Consider the following 16499-nt stretch of genomic DNA (forward strand, 5'->3'; position numbering starts at 1 on the left):
ATGACACCCTTTTTTGCTTAGCTCATTGGAAGTGATAACATCTGTGAAAACATTTTCAGTGGCTATTGGTATTTTCTAATACAATTCAAATCCATGCAATGCTATGAAGATTAGTGTCCTTGTACCACCTAAGTCCACGCCCCACTCCACCTGTGGTCCAGCTTCCTCACTTGGGAGGACCCTGGTGCCGTCCATTCGCAGGTATATAATGAGCACCTACTGTGTGTCAGGGACACAAAGCGATTGATCATGCTGTGCTCCTCTCCCATCCAGATGCATGGCACCTTGTCCAAGGACAGTCCTCCCCAATAAAGGGCACCGTCCTTTCCAACCTCCTTCAGGACCTTGTCCACAGCCATCCCCTCTCTTGATACTGGCCGTTCCATCTCTCCCACTATGCCAGCTCAGACTCTACAACCTACAGGGGATGTTAAACCAAACAGAGCTCAGCTTTGGGGTCAGCTGAGTTTAATCCCAACTCTGCATTGTTCAGCTGGTGACTCTCTGTGGCTCAGTTTCCTCATCTGTAAATGGGGACACTAATTGTCTCTGCCTCTCAGGGTTGTCCTGTGATTCTGACAAGGTAATGCAGGTAAGAAGCAGCACTCAGTGCCTAGATGCTTACTGAGTGCCCAGTAAACCAAGGCAACCGGGCAAGTATTGCACCAGGCAGCCTACGGCTGAACAGAGCAGTGTTTTCTCATTCTGGCCAGTGAACCACATACACTGAATGTTTCCGGGTGGTAAAGCAGGATTTGTGATCTTCTGTCAAATCCAGTTCTTCCCAGTGTCAGTCGGCTCCACCAACAAAACTGAGTGGGAAGACACAGGGAGGAAGGTGCTGCTCCCCTCCTGGCTAGTGGGTGCGCCAGGCAGGAACACTGCATATCCTGCCCTCGTGGGCCATGGCCCCTGCCCTCCAGGTGTTCCCAGGCCAGCCAAGACCAAAGAACAGGCTGAAGGTAAACAATCAGGGCCTTAAGGGTACTGAGGTTACTGGCTTTACCTCATGGGTTTGGGGGTGAGGGGTGTCCAGAGTAGACATTATGGAGATTTGGGGCCCAAGAGAGGAGCAGGGATTTGACACGCTAGGAGTTGGAGGCCTGGATCGCCTGTCACAGGGTAAGCGCTCAGGAAGCTGGGGCCTGCTATTCTGTCACGTGGCCCTAGTGAAAGTAATAAGGAGAAACATACACCTACTCTATGAACTGGGAATTCCACTCCTAGGTATATACCCAAGAGAAATGAGGGCCCACATCCACAAATGAGTGTGTAGGAACAAGAACCTTCATAGGGACATTATTTACAATAGCTCCAAACTGGAAGCGACCCAAATGTCCATCACCTGGAGAAAAATCAGGGGAGCATATTCTTACAATGACCCATGTGGCAATTAAAAAAAAAAAAACAGAAGAATGGATTTCACAGATATTATGTTGATCCAAAAGAAGTAAGACTCAGAGGAGTACACAGGGTAAGCTCCTGTAAGACGGTCTAGAACAGGCAAAGGAGGCTATGACTCACTCTATGGTGACAGAAGTCAGAAAAGCAGTTCGGGGAGGGGTACCGCTATGGACTGGATTGTGACTTGAGGGAACTTTCTGGAGTGATGGAAATATTCTATACCTTGATCTAGGGTATGTTTTTATATACATATATAAATTTATTTATTGTTGGCTGCGTTGGGTCTTGGTTACTGCGTGGGGGCTTTCTCTAGTTGTGTCGAGCAGGGGCTACTCTTCATTGCGGTGCGTGGGCTTCTCATTGCGGTGGCTTCTCTTGTTGCAGAGCACAGGCTCTAGGCACGCAGGCTCCAGTAGCTGTGGCACACAGGCTGTAGAGCGCAGGCTCAGTAGTTGTGGCGCACGGGCTTAGTTGCTCTGCGGCATGTGGGATCTTCCCGGACTAGGGCTCGAACCCGTGTCCCCTGCATTGGCAGGTGGATTCTTAACCGCTGAGCCACCAGGGAAGTCCTGGGCTATGTTTACACACGCATAACAGGGATGTAAAAATTCCATCAAGCTGCACACTTAAAGTTTATGCAATTTACTGTATGTTACGCCTCCATAAAAGTTAATAATACCTAATAATGATGATAATAGCGACCAATTGTTGAGTGCTTGTTCTAGGCACTACTGCCCTTCTCTTAGACCCTAAAGCCACTGTCTTGTAATTACTCGTCCACATGACCACCAAGGCACAAGGAAAGCGTTTTTGCGAACGACTGGAAATGAGAACGTGACGCTTGTTGGGAAGGAGCCTGCGGCTGGCTCTCAGGAATGGCCGTAGTCGGCCCACGCGCAGACACCGTCCGGACTGTGTCCACGGCGGAGGGCACAGCCCAGCCCCGCCCTGGCAAAGGTGCGGACGTGACTCCGGCTTAAAAGGGGACCGCGGCCCCGCCTTCTGCCGCGGTGCTACGGTGAGCCCCGCCGGCAAGATCGGAGACAAGCCAGCCAATCAGCAGCCGGCTCGGCCGGTTTGGGGGGGGGGTCACTGGATTAAGGGCCTCCGTCACCTAAGCTGACCAAGAGCCTCCAATGGGCGAGCTGCCCCGCGGCAGCCAATGAACGGCAGGCTTACGTCCTGCGCCGACTCTCCAGCTCCTCCGCTGAATTTCCGCAGTGAGCGTCCCACGCAGAATGCCGGTTGGCTCCCTGCCAGCCAGTCACCGGGGCGCCTAGGGCCTGACAGCCAATGGCTGCCTGCCTGCCCGCGCCGGACCGTGAAGGTTGGCGCTGCGCTCCTGCAGCCCGCGGGAGGCGGGGGCGGATTGGCGCAGGCGGTGTCCAATGGGCGGCAAGTGCGAGGCGCGTGGCCAATGAGTGAGCCGGGGGCGGGGCGGGGGCGGTGGCGGGCGGCTGCGAGGAAGAGCTGGCGGTCGGTGGCGGCGGCGGCGGGCCATGGCGGAGGTGGAGGCCGGCGGCGACGAGGGCCGCTGCGTGCGGCTGAATGCCAAGCGGGCCCAGGAGCTGCTGGCCGACGTGGACACGGTGCTGTTCGACTGCGACGGCGTGCTGTGGCGCGGTGAGACGGCGGTCTCCGGCGCGCCCGAGACCCTGACGGCGCTGCGGGCCCGCGGCAAGCGCCTCGGCTTCATCACCAACAACAGCAGCAAGACCCGCGAGGCCTACGCCGAGAAGCTGCGGCGCCTGGGCTTCGGCGGCCCGACGGGGCCCGGCGCCGGCAGCGAGGTCTTCGGCACGGCCTACTGTACCGCGCTCTACCTGCGCCAGCGCCTGACCGGTCTACCGACCCCCAAGGCCTACGTACTGGGCAGCGTGGCCCTGGCCACCGAGCTGGAGGCCGTGGGCGTCTCCTGCGTGGGCGTGGGGCCCGAGCCGCTGCAGGGCGACGGCCCCAGCGCCTGGCTGGATGAGCCCCTGGAGCCTGATGTGCGCGCCGTCGTGGTGGGCTTCGACCCACACTTCAGCTACATGAAGCTCACGAAGGCTGTGCGCTACCTGCAGCAGCCCGGCTGCCTGCTCGTGGGCACCAACATGGACAACCGGCTCCCACTCGAGAACGGCCGCTTCATCGCGGGTCCGTGCGCCCCGGGGGAGGGAGGCTGGAGGGCGAGCGACGGGTCCCTCCCGGCCTCTGACCCCCGGCACTCTCCTCCTTTCCTTCTCCGCCCCGCAGGTACCGGCTGTCTGGTCCGAGCCGTGGAGATGGCCGCGCAGCGCCAAGCCGACGTTATAGGGAAGCCCAGCCGCTTCATCTTCGACTGCGTGTCCCAGGAATATGGCATCAACCCGGAGCGCACCATCATGGTGGGTGATCGCCTGGACACAGACATCCTCCTGGGCGTCACTTGTGGTCTGAAGACCATCCTGACCCTCACTGGGGTCTCCACTCTGCGGGATGTGAAGAGTAATCAGGAAAGTGACTGCCTGTCTAAGAAGAAAATGGTCCCTGACTTCTATGTTGACAGCATAGCCGACCTTTTGCCTGCCCTTCAAGGTTAAAGATTTAGTGTCTTTAATCTCCAGAATAAAAAAAAATTGAAAATCACCCAAATTAATAGGTGGGGCTTAAGCATCACTCAGCTAGGTGGCTTCAAGTTTGCTTACTTGGAGTTAAGCAAAGGTACTAGTTGTTAACCTTGTAAGTAAATGTTTGGGGGGTTGGATTTTTACAAATGCTTATATTTTAAGATGCACTTTTAAGCTTGGAGGGCATTGTGGGGGTCCTGGGCCTTAGGTGCCAATTGGTCTTGCAGTTGGGTTCAGCATATGTCTAGGATTCAGGTAACCTTGGGGCCTGCTAATGGGACTGAGGTGGGTCTAGGGGTGTCATGTATTTTATTGAAAATTTCAGGGATCTTGGGGAGGAGGGGCTGATTATTTTGACTGTTGTGAGAAACCCAGGGCCCCGTCTGTGTGGTCATCAGCAGAGGAGCCTACTGCTGCCTCAGCCCCTCACCTGCAGGTTGGGAGTGGAGGAAAGGGCTGGTCTCAGGTGGTGTCTCCCTGTCCATGGGGTGTGGGTGCTGCCCTCACCACCACCCCACACTTCCTTAAAAACCACTCTGATGTCACAATTGAGTGTATGTTCCGTTTTAGATACCCAGGGCTGCAACTCCTCATGCACGATTGTGCAGTTCTGTAAACTCAGCCTGGCTAAACCTCATCTTTTCCAAATGTGCATATAAACCCAGGTGACTTGGACTGAGCATATTGTTTGCTGAGCGCCAGGAGGGTATGAATGCCTTCGTTGAACTCTGGGCTGCCGTGCAGGGAGCTCAGAGCAGCATTGGTACCAAAAGTTTTTTTAACTTTTGAACAACTTTGTCAGGTGGTGGAATTGAACCGTAAGCGTGTCGATTAATAGCTGTGCTCTGTCTTGTAGGGAAAATCCCACTGAAGAAGTCTCCGTGCCCTGCAGCCAGCAGTATGGCCAAAGGCATGTGCTGGCTAAGGAATGCTTGTCACCCAAGGCTCCCTCTGGGTAGAGGAGGAAAGAGGTGTCCCTCAAAACAGGAAGTCGTTTTACAGAGCATCCAGTCTTTTCCTGTCTTGGTTGGGATGGGTGTCATATGTCAATGGTCCATGAGGCCACCTATTTTGACCCTGGAGTCCCTTGTCAGTTGCCATCTGGAGGACTGGAAGGGTCCACTGGCTAGCCAAGGGTTTTTGGCAGGGGGCCGTGCTTTTTCTGCCTGTTCCCTAAGTTGCTGACCGTTGAGAATAGGCCTGATAAGCAGACTCTCTGGCCGCACTTGTAGGGTAGGGCCTGGGAAGCTGTTCCTTTTGGCCGACTCCTTCCTGGCGCCTCGCCCTGCACCCAGTGGCATCTGCCCAGATCCTGTGACTTTTCTCCTAGCCCCAGGGTCACAGTGCTCCTTCATTAACTCTCGTAAGAGTGCTTAGAGCAATAAAGGGTGTCCTGAGCCTCCAGCTCCCCCCAGGCCTGGGTGTCTGGGGTTCGGACTCTGCCGTGGGCAACACGAGGGCAGCGGGCGCCTGTGAGGTTGGTGGTGCTGACGTTGGCTCTGCGAGGTCGGCTCAAGGTGGGTCAGGATATTGAGCAGGCCTGTCAGGGCGTTGTCACCCACACCAGGAACACGCGGCAGGTGCAGCAGCCAGCAACACCTCCCTTTTCTGCTGGGCGGCGGCCCGGGAGCCCTGTGCATCATGTCTACACCCCATTGCACTGTGTGAACCCAAAGGTATATTAAACTCTCAAACCCCAGCTGACTCTGGTGTTCCTCGCTCTCGCCTAGACAGCAGCCTTCACACAGGGTGCAGCTGTCTCACCACAGCTGGGCAGTGGAAAGGGCAGCAGGGCCGGGTACATTCAGTACAAGGCCATTCTGGGATTCCAATTCCAGAGTTGGGACGCTGACCACAGCAACTCCACCCCATTTCAGGCCCACTGCAGGGAGTCAGGTTCTGAAGAATCAGGAAAAACAAGGGACAAAGAAAGTATGAAAGGGCCATGGGGTGAAGCCGGTTAAGGAATGCACTTCCTGAAAGCTGCCAGTGCTGAGGGCCAGTAACTGTTGGGATCCACAGCATCAAGCAGCTAGAAATGCACGGCACCAGTCAGAGAAAGCCACGCTGGGCAGGGCAGGGGTCAGTGGACATGAGGCTGACCTAACCATCCTGGGGCGTGCAGATTTCAGGAAGCTGTCCTCACCGCAGTGGAGCCTCCTGGAAGCCATCCTGGTCTCAGGCAGGCACCTACCTGGGGGAGTGCCCTGTGTTGGTGGGGGCTGGGAAGCAGCTGGGAGCCGCTGGGGTGCATGGGGAGGAAAGGGAAGTGGCACAGAGTCCCATGCCTGTCATTCATGAAACAGGCACTTGTTAATGGTCTGCTGCGTGCCAGGCCCTGTACCCAGTCCTGGGAGTGTAGAGGTAACCCGAGAGACTAGAAACAGGCTTCTTTAGGAAAAATTAAATCTGCCCCCAACTAGACTCCCTATATAAAGTCGGCCAGGCCTCAGCTGCTCTCTGTGCCAGCCGCTGGGTCCTGACTTCCACAGTGGCCACGCTCTCATGACCTCCCGTGACCATGTGTGCTCTGGTCTGCACAGGCCAGGTGTTGGGAGAGCCAGGCACAGTGACGAGCAGCCTCCCCAAGTGACCTGTCTCTGACCCGGATATCAGGTAGCTGGGCTGGGGAGGAGGCAGGGGGGTCAGGAGGGGAAGGGGCCAGGTCGATTGTTTGACTCATCGGAGGTGTCCTGAGGTTTCCCGGGCTGCAGCAGACAATCAGCACATTGTCACCAGGGCTGCATCATGGAGCAGGGGAGCTGCCGGGCCGAGAGACCCGGGTCTGGACCTGTCGGGGTGAGTGCCTCCCACCACTCGGTGCCCTCTCCTTGGACAAAGACCCAGGGCCTGTCCTGCAGGGGCAGGAGAAGCGTCCACCTCCCATACCTCCTCAGCCCCTTCCTTCCCTGAGCCAGCCTGTTGCCTGGTCTCTACTCCAGGCCCCACTGACTGCAATGTGCCTCCACGTGAAGACCAAGCCCTGCCACGGGGGCTGGAGAGCTCCTGGCCTCCTACTGCTGCTGCTGGCACTGGCCACCGCTGGGGCTGTGGCTGGAGGGCTTCTTGGCTTCGCTCACAGCCCTCTCAAGGTGAGGCCCCCTCAGGACCCGGGCAGGGCACAGACAGTGGGGAGGAGGAGGAGAGACCAGCATAGCCCACACTTCCAGTGGAGCCAGGGCTCGGAGCAGACAGCAGGAGGACCAGAGGGGTGGCGGGGTTAGAAGCCTCGCAGCAGGGCTGGGGGAGTGTTGGGGTCTGCTCCAGCCTGGCCAGCTGAGCTCCTGCTTCCCACTCTTAGCCACTGCTGCAGACGCTCCGTCTGACCCTCCCGAGCCCCAGGGTACCCTGGTCCAACCAAACCGAACAGGTGGACGTGGCCCAGAACGTGGCAACCATCAGGGTGACTCCAGCTCAGAGCAACCGCAGCTGGGCAGTGCTGTTCGACGGGCAGAGCGTGAGTGGCCTGGGGAGGGGGGTGGGGGCGGGGGTGGATGTTCAGGTGGCCCTGCCTCACCTGCCTGCCTTCCCAGGGTTGTGTCTGTTACCGCCCCTCAGAGCACCGGGCCTGCTTCCTCCGCCTGATGGAACCCCGAGACCGCGAGACCCTGCAGCTGCTGGTGAACACCTCTTGGGTAAGGAGCCTCCAGCCAGGGGCCAGACAAAGGGTCCTGTGTGTGGTCTGGGCCCGGGGCAGGATGGGGCTCCAGTTTCAGGGGAACAGAAGCTCTATCTTCCTTTGGTTGAGGCTGCTGACAAGAGCCAGGGCAGGGCTGGCACAATGCCAGCATGTCCAGGGACGTGGGCCCAACCCAGCCAGGGGCAGTGCGAGTGTCCTTCTCTGCAGCCCCAAGGGACTCGCAGCCCCAGCCAGGACACCCACTATGCCCAGGAGCTGCTGGCAGTGCTTGGGAGCCGTGAGGTGGACCCTGCCCAGGTGGGGGCTTCTGTGCGGAACCTTTGTGCAAAGACCCCCATTTACTGGGCCCGACGAGCAGAGAGTGAGTTGGGGCAGGCTGTGCGGAGGGGCCTGGGCTCCCGCAGGACAGTCGGTGGCGGGGTGGGGAAGGAGTCCTTTAGGGATCATGGAGGCCCCTCCCCCCAGGGCCCCAGAGGCAGCGGCTGATCTACCTATGCATCGACATCTGCTTCCCAAGCAACATCTGCATGTCCGTCTGCTTTTATTACCTCCCGGACTAAGCCCTTGCAGCGCAGCCCCTCAGGCCAGCCAGCTGGCTAGCGCGATCACCAGTCCATGGAGGGTAGCCGCTGGCGGGGCTAATAAACAACTCCACCTGGCCATGACGGTGTCCTCTGTGGCCTCGGGACACGAAACAGTGGCAGGGAGGGGAAGGAGGAGGCACTGGCTTGGGGATGGGCACCAGCCTCGGATCCCCCTCAGCGGCTCTAGGCCCTGTGGGTCCAGAATTTCTGAAGGGAATGCAAGCTGCCTAGGGTGGGCCTCCTGAGCCTCCTCACATCCATGTAAGCAGCCGGGGCTGAGAGAGTCCCAGGATGGACCAGCCTGGCCAGTCTAGTCTGGCCAGGGACCAGGGTAGGTCAGTCAGGTCCAGCGAGCCTAGGATGGTAGAGACCAGCCATGGGGTGTCACTCTGATCTGGGCAGCTGGACAGACACATCCAGCTGGTGCCGCCTGGACAGCTGCCTGCAATCCTGAGGGGACACAGGTTAGCCCAGCACACTGTCGTTGAAGGCCAAGCAGACAACAGCTTTCTGGTGGCCGCCGTACTCTCTCTTGATCTCTCCCGTCTCCACGCACCAGAGCCGGGCCAGGTTGTCAGAGGAAGCTGCAGGGAGGGAGAGCGTGGGTGGCGGCTCAGAGTGCAGCCCCAGGCCGGGCCAACGGGTGCGGGGAGGCACGGCAGGCAGGCGGGGCTCACCGGTGACTATGTACTGGGAGTCCCCCGAGAAGGCGCAGCCCCACATCCAGCCTCGGGATGACTCTCCAGGGTTGCTGCTCTTGATGCTCAGCTCCGTCATCAGGGAGAAGTTGGACGTCCTCCAAATCTTGCATGTCTGGTCGGCCGAGCAGGTGGCGAGGAGCCTGGGGGTGGGTGTGAGCGTGGCAGGGGTGTCATCAACGGCCACTCCCATCCTGTACCCCCTTGCCGTCCTCCAAGCAGGCCCAACGCATTAGGCCCTCAGCCCCAGGCACACTGCTTCCTCCCCGCAGCCATGCAAGGGCTCCCGGCCCCCCAGGCCCTGCACACACGTGGAGTCTGGGCTGAAGCGGCACTGCAGGGCGTAGCGGGTGTGTGCTGGGATCTTGGTCTTGGGGATGAGCTGTGTCACCTCGTCACCAATGCCCCCAGTCAGGTTCCAGACATAGCAGTTCCCCTGTGGTGTAGGAGGGAAGTCACGGGAGGCCCGGAGCCTCCGGTCTGACAGGTGGGGAAGGATGCCCTGGCAGCAAGACCTAGATCCAGGGGCTGCCATCCAACATTGTGGCTGTGCACAAGGATCTGGGGGCCAGGGGACATGTGACAGGCACATCTGGCCCTGCCTGCAAGGAGCACCTGGGTGACCTGGCCCCAACCAAGGGCCATCCATACCTGATGAGCTGAGGGCAGGAGGCCATGCCTGGCCTTCCTGAAGGATGCCGCTGGCCAACAAGAATGTGAAGAACAAGATGAGAGGAGAGCACCCAGATAGAGGGAACAGCAGGGCAAAGGCTTGGAAGTGGGCGGTCTGGGGATGTCGGGAACAACTGATTTGCTGAGACTGAATGGACGTTAAAGGAAGAAAATGAGGCTGGATAGGAGTCCAGGGGTCAAATCACAGTGTCCTGAGGCCCTGGTAAGGAGCCTAGGGCATCTTGCAGTTCACCCAGGGAAGGATGCAGTCAGGCTGGTACTGCTGAAGGATGCTCTGGCAGTCGAGGGAAAATGGGTTAGGGGCAGGGGGAGGTCACAGAGGAAGGAAGGAGGTCAGAGAGGCTGCAATCACCGTCGGGAGAGATGAGGGAAACTTGGATCAGGAGGAGACAGGGAGGAGAAAGAAACGGACAACTGGAAGGACTCTGGAGATGGAGGTGACTGGACTGCTGGGTGGGCTATGGCAGGTAGCGAGAGGTAGCATCAGGAGTGACACCCAGGTTTCTGGCTTTGGTGGCTGGGTCAGAGCTGAAGCCCAGGACGGGGAAGCAGGACTGTGGGGGGAGGGGAGGGACATCTGGGGAATAAGCCCACCTTCAGGGAATAAGGGAGGTAAGGGGCTGGGAGCTGAGCTGCACACCCGTCCCTGGGACTCACAGTGCTATTGACCGCGGCCATGTAGCTAGCATCCGGGTCGATGTGGGCCGATGTGATAGAGACCTCAGGCTCCGGGATCAGCTGCTCGTTGTGGTCAGTTTTCAAGTCCCAGATGTGGATGGCGCCACTCTGGTCACCCACAATGAGTTCTGCCTGAGGTGCAGGGGATGTGAGGTGGGGCAGGACCCCTGCCCTCCAAAGCCCCAGGGTGCCCAGCCCTGTGCTTCCCCCTCACCTGGTTGGGGTGCAGGCACACACAGTTAATGGGCGCATTCACCTGGAAGATCCGCTGACACTGCAGGTTCCGGGACCTTCGAGGTGGGGGACACACTCTGTCTATAGTGGATGCCATTGGTACTCCACCGAAAGGCCCTTTCCCTGGCTACTTATCTTGTCTCTCTACGATGGGCGCTATCCCATAGGAAATACTTGGGCGGTTTGGCCCTCCCCAGGGGCAGCTTGAAGCCAATAACTGACTCAGAGGGGCATAAAGGGTGGCCCCTTGCCTCAAGGCGGGGCTCATTGTTTGATGCAGTTCATTCCAGAGCTGCCTATTGGATCAGGCTGAGGCTCTGCTTGTCTCTGTGGGTCTTCATCCCTGCCCTATCTTTCCTCACTTGGCCCTCAGTAAGTCACCTGCACAGAAAACCCCGTCTCAGCCTCTGCTTGGAGGGGACCTGACCTAAGACAGTCTCCCAGCCTGGCCCTCACCCCCACACACCCAGGCAGCAGACCCCTCCTGCCCAGTACCCCACACCTGAGGTCCCAGATCCGGGCAGTGCAGTCCTCCCCACCAGTGTACATCCAGCGGCCGTCCTCGTGGAAGCCCACAGACGCGATGTTCTTGTTGACCCCATCATAGCTGATGATGGGGTTGGGGTTATTGGAGTTGAGATCATACATGCGAATGTGCTGGTAACCTAGGGGCACAGGCCAAACTGAAGTGTGGCTGCGCCTAGATGGACCTATGAGAAATCAGGGGTTGGGGTCGAGAGTACAGGTACCTGCAGCAGCAATCATGCTGCGGTCAGGTGTGATCTCCAGCGCGTTCACCTGCTAGGTCTGTTAAGGAAGATGACAAACAGAGCCCATCCTTCCCACCGGAGGCCTTTGCCCAGACTGTTATCCCTACCAGGCATCCTGCCCAGCACCACCTGCCCCAATTCCACAGTGGAGGATACGGAGTCCTGGTGCTGCACCGTTCGCGTACAGATCCCGCTGTGGGCCTGCCAGAACCGCACCGTGTGGTCATAGCCTGCAGTGGCCAAGATGACGGGGTCACTGCCCACCGTACCTGGAGACGTGTTCATGGTGTGGCTGCTTGAAAGACTCGGATCTACACAGGGCCCTAGTTCTGACCGGCAGGAGTCAGAGATCAGAGCATCCGGAGAAGAGAGAGGAGTGCAGTGTTTAGGGAATACTCTCTATGTCCTAAACAGATTACAACAGATTACTCGGTGCTAAAAAATAAAATCATCCCCATTTTAGATGTGGGGAAACTGAGGCTCAGAGAGGTTCAGGGATACGCGTGACACCCGGCGAAGGACAGCGCCGAGCTCCAAGGCGCATGCTCCGTTCCCCGTCCCAAGAACCCTGCCGGAATGCCACCCTACCCGCGGCCGGCAGGGGACAGTCACGTCCGGGGCGCCACTCCGCCGCAGGGCCGGGCCGCGCATGCGCAGCGAAGCGGGCAGGCCGGAGGGAAAAGCCTGAATGCTACGGCTGCGCATGCGTAGCAGGCCGGTGGCTGGACCTGATGGGCGGGGGCGCTTTCTGGCTGGACCCTCGAGCTTCCCGGTGCTCCGTCGACCACCCTGACTCCGTCCCGCTGAGCCAGCTTCCCCCGGGCGCGCTCTCCCGGCCACTGAAAGCCGCTTTCCAGCCCTCGCCCCGCGGCCTCCGTACCTTACTTGCTGCTCTGCGTTCCGCCGCGGTCCAGGACGCCTAGCGGAGCCGGAGCAAGTCGATAGAGGCCGAGGCTGAGCGTAGAGTTATCGATGGGCCATTAGGGCGACACCAAGGGGCGTAAGGGGAGCAGGCACGGGGGACGAGACTAGAGTTCTGGGGCAGGGGCTCCTGAATACGGGCCTCTGCGGTATCGGGCGGCGCCGGTGGACGAAGCAGCGACCCCAGCCTTCTCCCCACTCGGGCACCTCACCCTTCTGAGACCCATTCTCCAGGCCGGGTTGCACCATCGACTCCCTCCCATCCATCCCCTGATTCCCACGCGGGGCTAGGATTCCTAGGTAAATTACAGGACATCCAGTTGCATTTGAATTCAGATAAACAACATGTTTTGTTTTGCTAAGTATAAGTATATCCCAAATGTTTCATGGGATATACTTATACTAAAAAGTTCTTCATCGCCTAGGTGAAATTCAAGTGTAGCTAGTTGTCCTGTGGTTTTATTTGCTAGATCAGGCAACCCTACTCTGGTCCCTTTCAGGACTGTCCAGCCAGGGTCTGACCCTCGGGTCCCCTCACTAATCCCAGTGACCCCTCAAAAACTGGGGTCCCTCTTGCTGCTTTTTCCATCCAGCCTTCCCACACTCTACACACGTGGCCTCATCCTCGAAAGAGTCCTTGAGACAGGCTCTCCCATGGTTTCTTCTCACCATGCTTAAAAATGCAGCTCCACCCCCCCTTCCTTCCTCAGGCCCCTTGATCAAGGCCATGTCCCCTGCCTATCCACCCAGGCCCTGGGTCCCGGGAACCTTCTTTCCTGTACCTTCCCCACCTCCCCTCTTTCCTTCCCCTCAGCATTTCAACACCATAAAACAACTCAAAACTCTTTCCAGCCTGCTCTCTTTCAAAGATCTGTTCTCACTTCTCACTCACTGCTTGACCCTGTCATGTCTTTTACTCCCAGCTCTCCAGTGAAAATTTCACGAGGTCCCTGGCCATCTCACATTGCCAGACCCAGTGGATACTTTTCCTTCTGCATCTCGCCACAGCTGTCTGCACAGTGGCTGACAGCACTGCTCCTAGAAAACTCCCGTGACCGCCACCCAGCTTCTTGCCCTGCACTCAGTCTCTTACTCTGCCTTCCCCTAAAGGCTGGTGGCCTCCAGAGTTCCTGTCTCCACACTATCCCTGGGGGCTCTTGCCCACTCTTCAGGGCTTTCAGTACCATCCCTGGTCCGGGGCCTTTCCACCCTGTCTCCAGCTCACATCCGGCTCCCTGTTTGACATTTTCCATTGAAGGCCCCATGGACACCACTTTCCACGGCCAAGACAGTTCATGATCGACCTGCCCCCAAAGGCTTCCCCTTCTGTGTGCAGTGCCCACCCATGTATGACAGTGAGGCAAGATGGGCCACCACTCCCTCTCCTGGAACAGCCTCCCCACACCCACTCCTGCCCCCTCCAGGCTGTCCTTCACATTACAGAGTGGTCTTCTAAAAACCTAAGTCTGACCCCTGTTAGAAGCCTACAGGGGTCCCCCGTTACCCTCCAGACTCCTGGGCCCAGCCCCTGCCAACCCTGCGGCTTCTCCTTCTCTCCACTACACAAGCCATGAGTGAACAACAGTCTCAGAATTCACTATACCCTCTCTTTGAATGCTTGCCCACACCTAGGATGCTTCACCTCTACCTCTTCAACTGCTGAACTGTTTTTTTCAGGACTTTTCATAGCATTTTGAGAGCTTATTCTGTGTGGGGGGCTATACTGGGTGTTTTGTTTTAATTGAGGTGAAATTCACATTACATGAAAGTAACCATTTTTAACTGAACAATTCAGTGGCACTTAGTACCTTCACAGTTGTGCAAACACCACTTCTATCTAGTTTCAGAACATTTCCATCATCCCCAAAGAACCCCATCTCCCCCACCACCAGTTAAGCACTCACTCGCCATCCCCCCACCCCACCTCCCCTCAGCCCCTGGCAACCAGTAATCTGCTTTCTGTCTCTATGGATTTACCTCTTCTGGACATTTCATATAAACGAAATCCTACAACAGACCTTTTGTGTCTGGCTTTTTTCACTGGGCATAACATTTTCAAGGTTCATCCAGGTTGTAGCCTGTGTCAGTACTTCATTCCTTTTTATGGCTGAATAATATTCCATTGTGTGGATGGACCCCATTTTATTTATCCATTCATCTGTTCATTGATGGAAACTTGAGTTGTTTCCACTTCTTAGCTATTACAAATGAAATTTTCTGTACAAGTATCTCTTTGAGTACACGTTTTAATTTTTCTTGGGTATATACTAGGAGTGGAATTGCTGCATCGTGTGGTAATTCCATGTTTAACTTTTCGAGGAACCGCCAAACTATGCTGAGCGTTTTACCCACATTCTGCATTGGGTCCTCACAATAACCCTGCCAAGGAGGAACCACCCCCTATTTTGGAGGCGAGAAAACTGAGGCTCAGAGAAGTAGAGTCATGTATCCAAGGGCACGTGGCTAGAACATGGCAGAACCCATCCTGCTGGGCTCATCCCTCCCCTGATCTCCCCCCTTCTGACTGAGGTGACTACTTCCCAGGCAACCTCCGCACCTCATACATCCTCTTCATCTTCCTCTCTACGTAGAGGAGCTCCCCAGGGCAGCTCCACCAGGCTCAGAGGCAGCTCTGGGGAGTGGCAGATGGATATGTGGGCTTGGAAGCCTGGGAGAGGAAGAGCCCTGTGAACCCTAGCACCTGAAGGATGTCCGGAGCAGGATAAACCCTGAGAGCCTGAGAGCGGGAGAGAGAGGTGAGAGCAAAGGAGGTCTGGAAGACTCAGCCAGATGTCTGTGGGGTATCTGTGGCCCAGGGGGGCAAGTCCTGAGCTGTCTGCCTTTTTGTGGGGACTCTGGGTGGAGGGCTGCACATGTCCCATGCCTATGGGTAACTGAGAGACCAGGCCAGGCTCCATGCCCAGCCTGAGCAGCCCCAGCATCTCTGCTGGGCAGGAAGGGGAGATAGGACCCATGGTTGTTGATCCCTTCTTATGTACCAAGCATCAGCTGAGCACTTTACAGAGGTGGCATCTTTGAGAAGATGGAAACCTTGGCAGCTATCATGCTTCATGCTCCCAGCAGCCCGTGAGGAGGGTACATTCGTCATCCCCAGTTTATACTTAAGGGGCTGGGCATCAGGGCTCTGGGGGGCTGGGAGGGGTACCAGGGAGTCCCTGAGCGGGCGCACAGCTGGTGGACAGGAGCAGGGGTTGCGCTGCTGCCAGGGGAAGGGGGAGGTTGCCGTGCAGCTGGGAAGGGGGCCAGCCCAGGCTGCAGTGAAGCAGCAGCCAGCTCTACTCCAGGCTGAGCCTCAGCAATTCTGCTGGCTCAGCGGCCCCTCCTCCTGGGATCGTCCTCGGAGGTCTGACTTCCTGGAGGGCTGCCCAAGTCCCACGCCTCTGCATCCTCATACCCCCAGCCAGAGTAGATGGCCTGCTGTGCTGCCCCCGTCCCCAGGCTGGGGGGACCCCAGGAAGATTCACATCTCTGTTTCCAGATGGACCCTCCCATCAGCCTTGGACTGCAGGCAGAGCTGCTGACCCATTTTCCAGATGAGGCAGCTGAGCTTAGGGAGCTTGTCCCAGGTTCACTGGGCTGGTGGGTAGCAGATCTAGAATTCCTGACTCCTCCTAGGGCGTTAGCCTCACTTACCAGGATGAATCTAGTAGACTCTGTACAGCTTTCTTCCCAGGTCTGTCCTCCAGAAGGTGGACCACACAGCAAGTTGCCCAAGCCTAGGTCTGAGGAGTGACTAAGGGCTACCTGTTTGTTGGGTGGAGTTGGAGCTGGAGCTGGAAGTGGGCAGAGAACGGAGGTGAGGCAGCTGGAGGCAGGGGCCAATTCATTTCCCAGAGCTATGCGATAATTCGCAACTAGAACTTGGCCTTTCAGTTCATGATGAAGGTGTATTTGTCAAGGTAGGATGACAGAATATATTTTATTTAATACATTATTAGCATGATTTATAACATTTGAATACTTAGACATTTGGTGTGTGGGCCTCTGTTTGTACTCTTGCCCCAGCCCTGAAAATGTTAGGCTCAGGCCAGAGTGGTTTGCCTTAGCTAGCCAAAACATGAAAATAATGGTAAGGATAATAACTATCTTTTTTTTTTCTTTTGTAGTGTTTCCTGTGTGCTAGGCACACTGCTTGGCTCTGCAGACACGAAGATGAATAAAATGCAACTGCTACCCAGATGGCCCAGGTAGGAAGGCCCAAGAATATCACAATATCCACAGAAGCTATTTGCTGAGAACTTACTAAGTTCTGTGAGGTGCTTTAT

At 57.1% G+C, this 16499-nt stretch overlaps 3 protein-coding genes across 8 annotated transcripts; 2 read left to right on the forward strand and 1 right to left on the reverse strand.

Moving 5' to 3' along the window:
• The first annotated feature begins 2888 nt into the window (after positions 1-2888).
• Positions 2889-5687, forward strand: PGP (phosphoglycolate phosphatase). Its single transcript, XM_082671134.1, has 2 exons — positions 2889-3543; positions 3643-5687. The coding sequence occupies exons 1-2, from the start codon at positions 2904-2906 to the stop codon at positions 3966-3968; spliced, it is 966 nt and encodes a 321-aa protein (XP_082527260.1). The 5' UTR covers positions 2889-2903; the 3' UTR covers positions 3969-5687.
• A 1056-nt stretch (positions 5688-6743) lies between these two features.
• BRICD5 (BRICHOS domain containing 5) lies at positions 6744-8195 on the forward strand (the record flags this gene model as incomplete). The annotated part of the gene is made up of 6 exons (XM_082670633.1): positions 6744-6794; positions 6965-7087; positions 7297-7452; positions 7529-7630; positions 7843-7996; positions 8101-8195. 6 exons carry the CDS (start codon positions 6744-6746, stop codon positions 8193-8195), a joined length of 681 nt encoding a protein of 226 aa, XP_082526759.1.
• Positions 8196-8220: 25 nt separating this feature from the next.
• MLST8 (MTOR associated protein, LST8 homolog) lies at positions 8221-12201 on the reverse strand. 6 transcript variants are annotated; one of them, XM_082670627.1, is made up of 9 exons: positions 12173-12201; positions 11449-11621; positions 11272-11323; positions 11025-11187; positions 10503-10578; positions 10268-10420; positions 9229-9353; positions 8897-9060; positions 8221-8803 (listed from the first exon to the last, which is right to left on the reverse strand). In XM_082670627.1, the coding sequence occupies exons 2-9, from the start codon at positions 11575-11577 to the stop codon at positions 8685-8687; spliced, it is 981 nt and encodes a 326-aa protein (XP_082526753.1). In that variant the 5' UTR covers positions 11578-11621; positions 12173-12201; the 3' UTR covers positions 8221-8684. The 6 variants fall into 6 exon arrangements, with proteins under 6 accessions (XP_082526753.1, XP_082526754.1, XP_082526756.1 ...); XM_082670628.1 differs by having other exon boundaries at positions 11449-11698; positions 12173-12192; XM_082670630.1 differs by lacking the exon at positions 12173-12201 and adding an exon at positions 11881-12157.
• Between the last annotated feature and the right edge of the window lie 4298 nt (positions 12202-16499).

Source organism: Grampus griseus (assembly GCF_964374135.1).
Source record: "Grampus griseus genome assembly, chromosome: 14".
In the NCBI taxonomy this organism is placed as follows: Eukaryota; Metazoa; Chordata; class Mammalia; order Artiodactyla; family Delphinidae; genus Grampus; species Grampus griseus.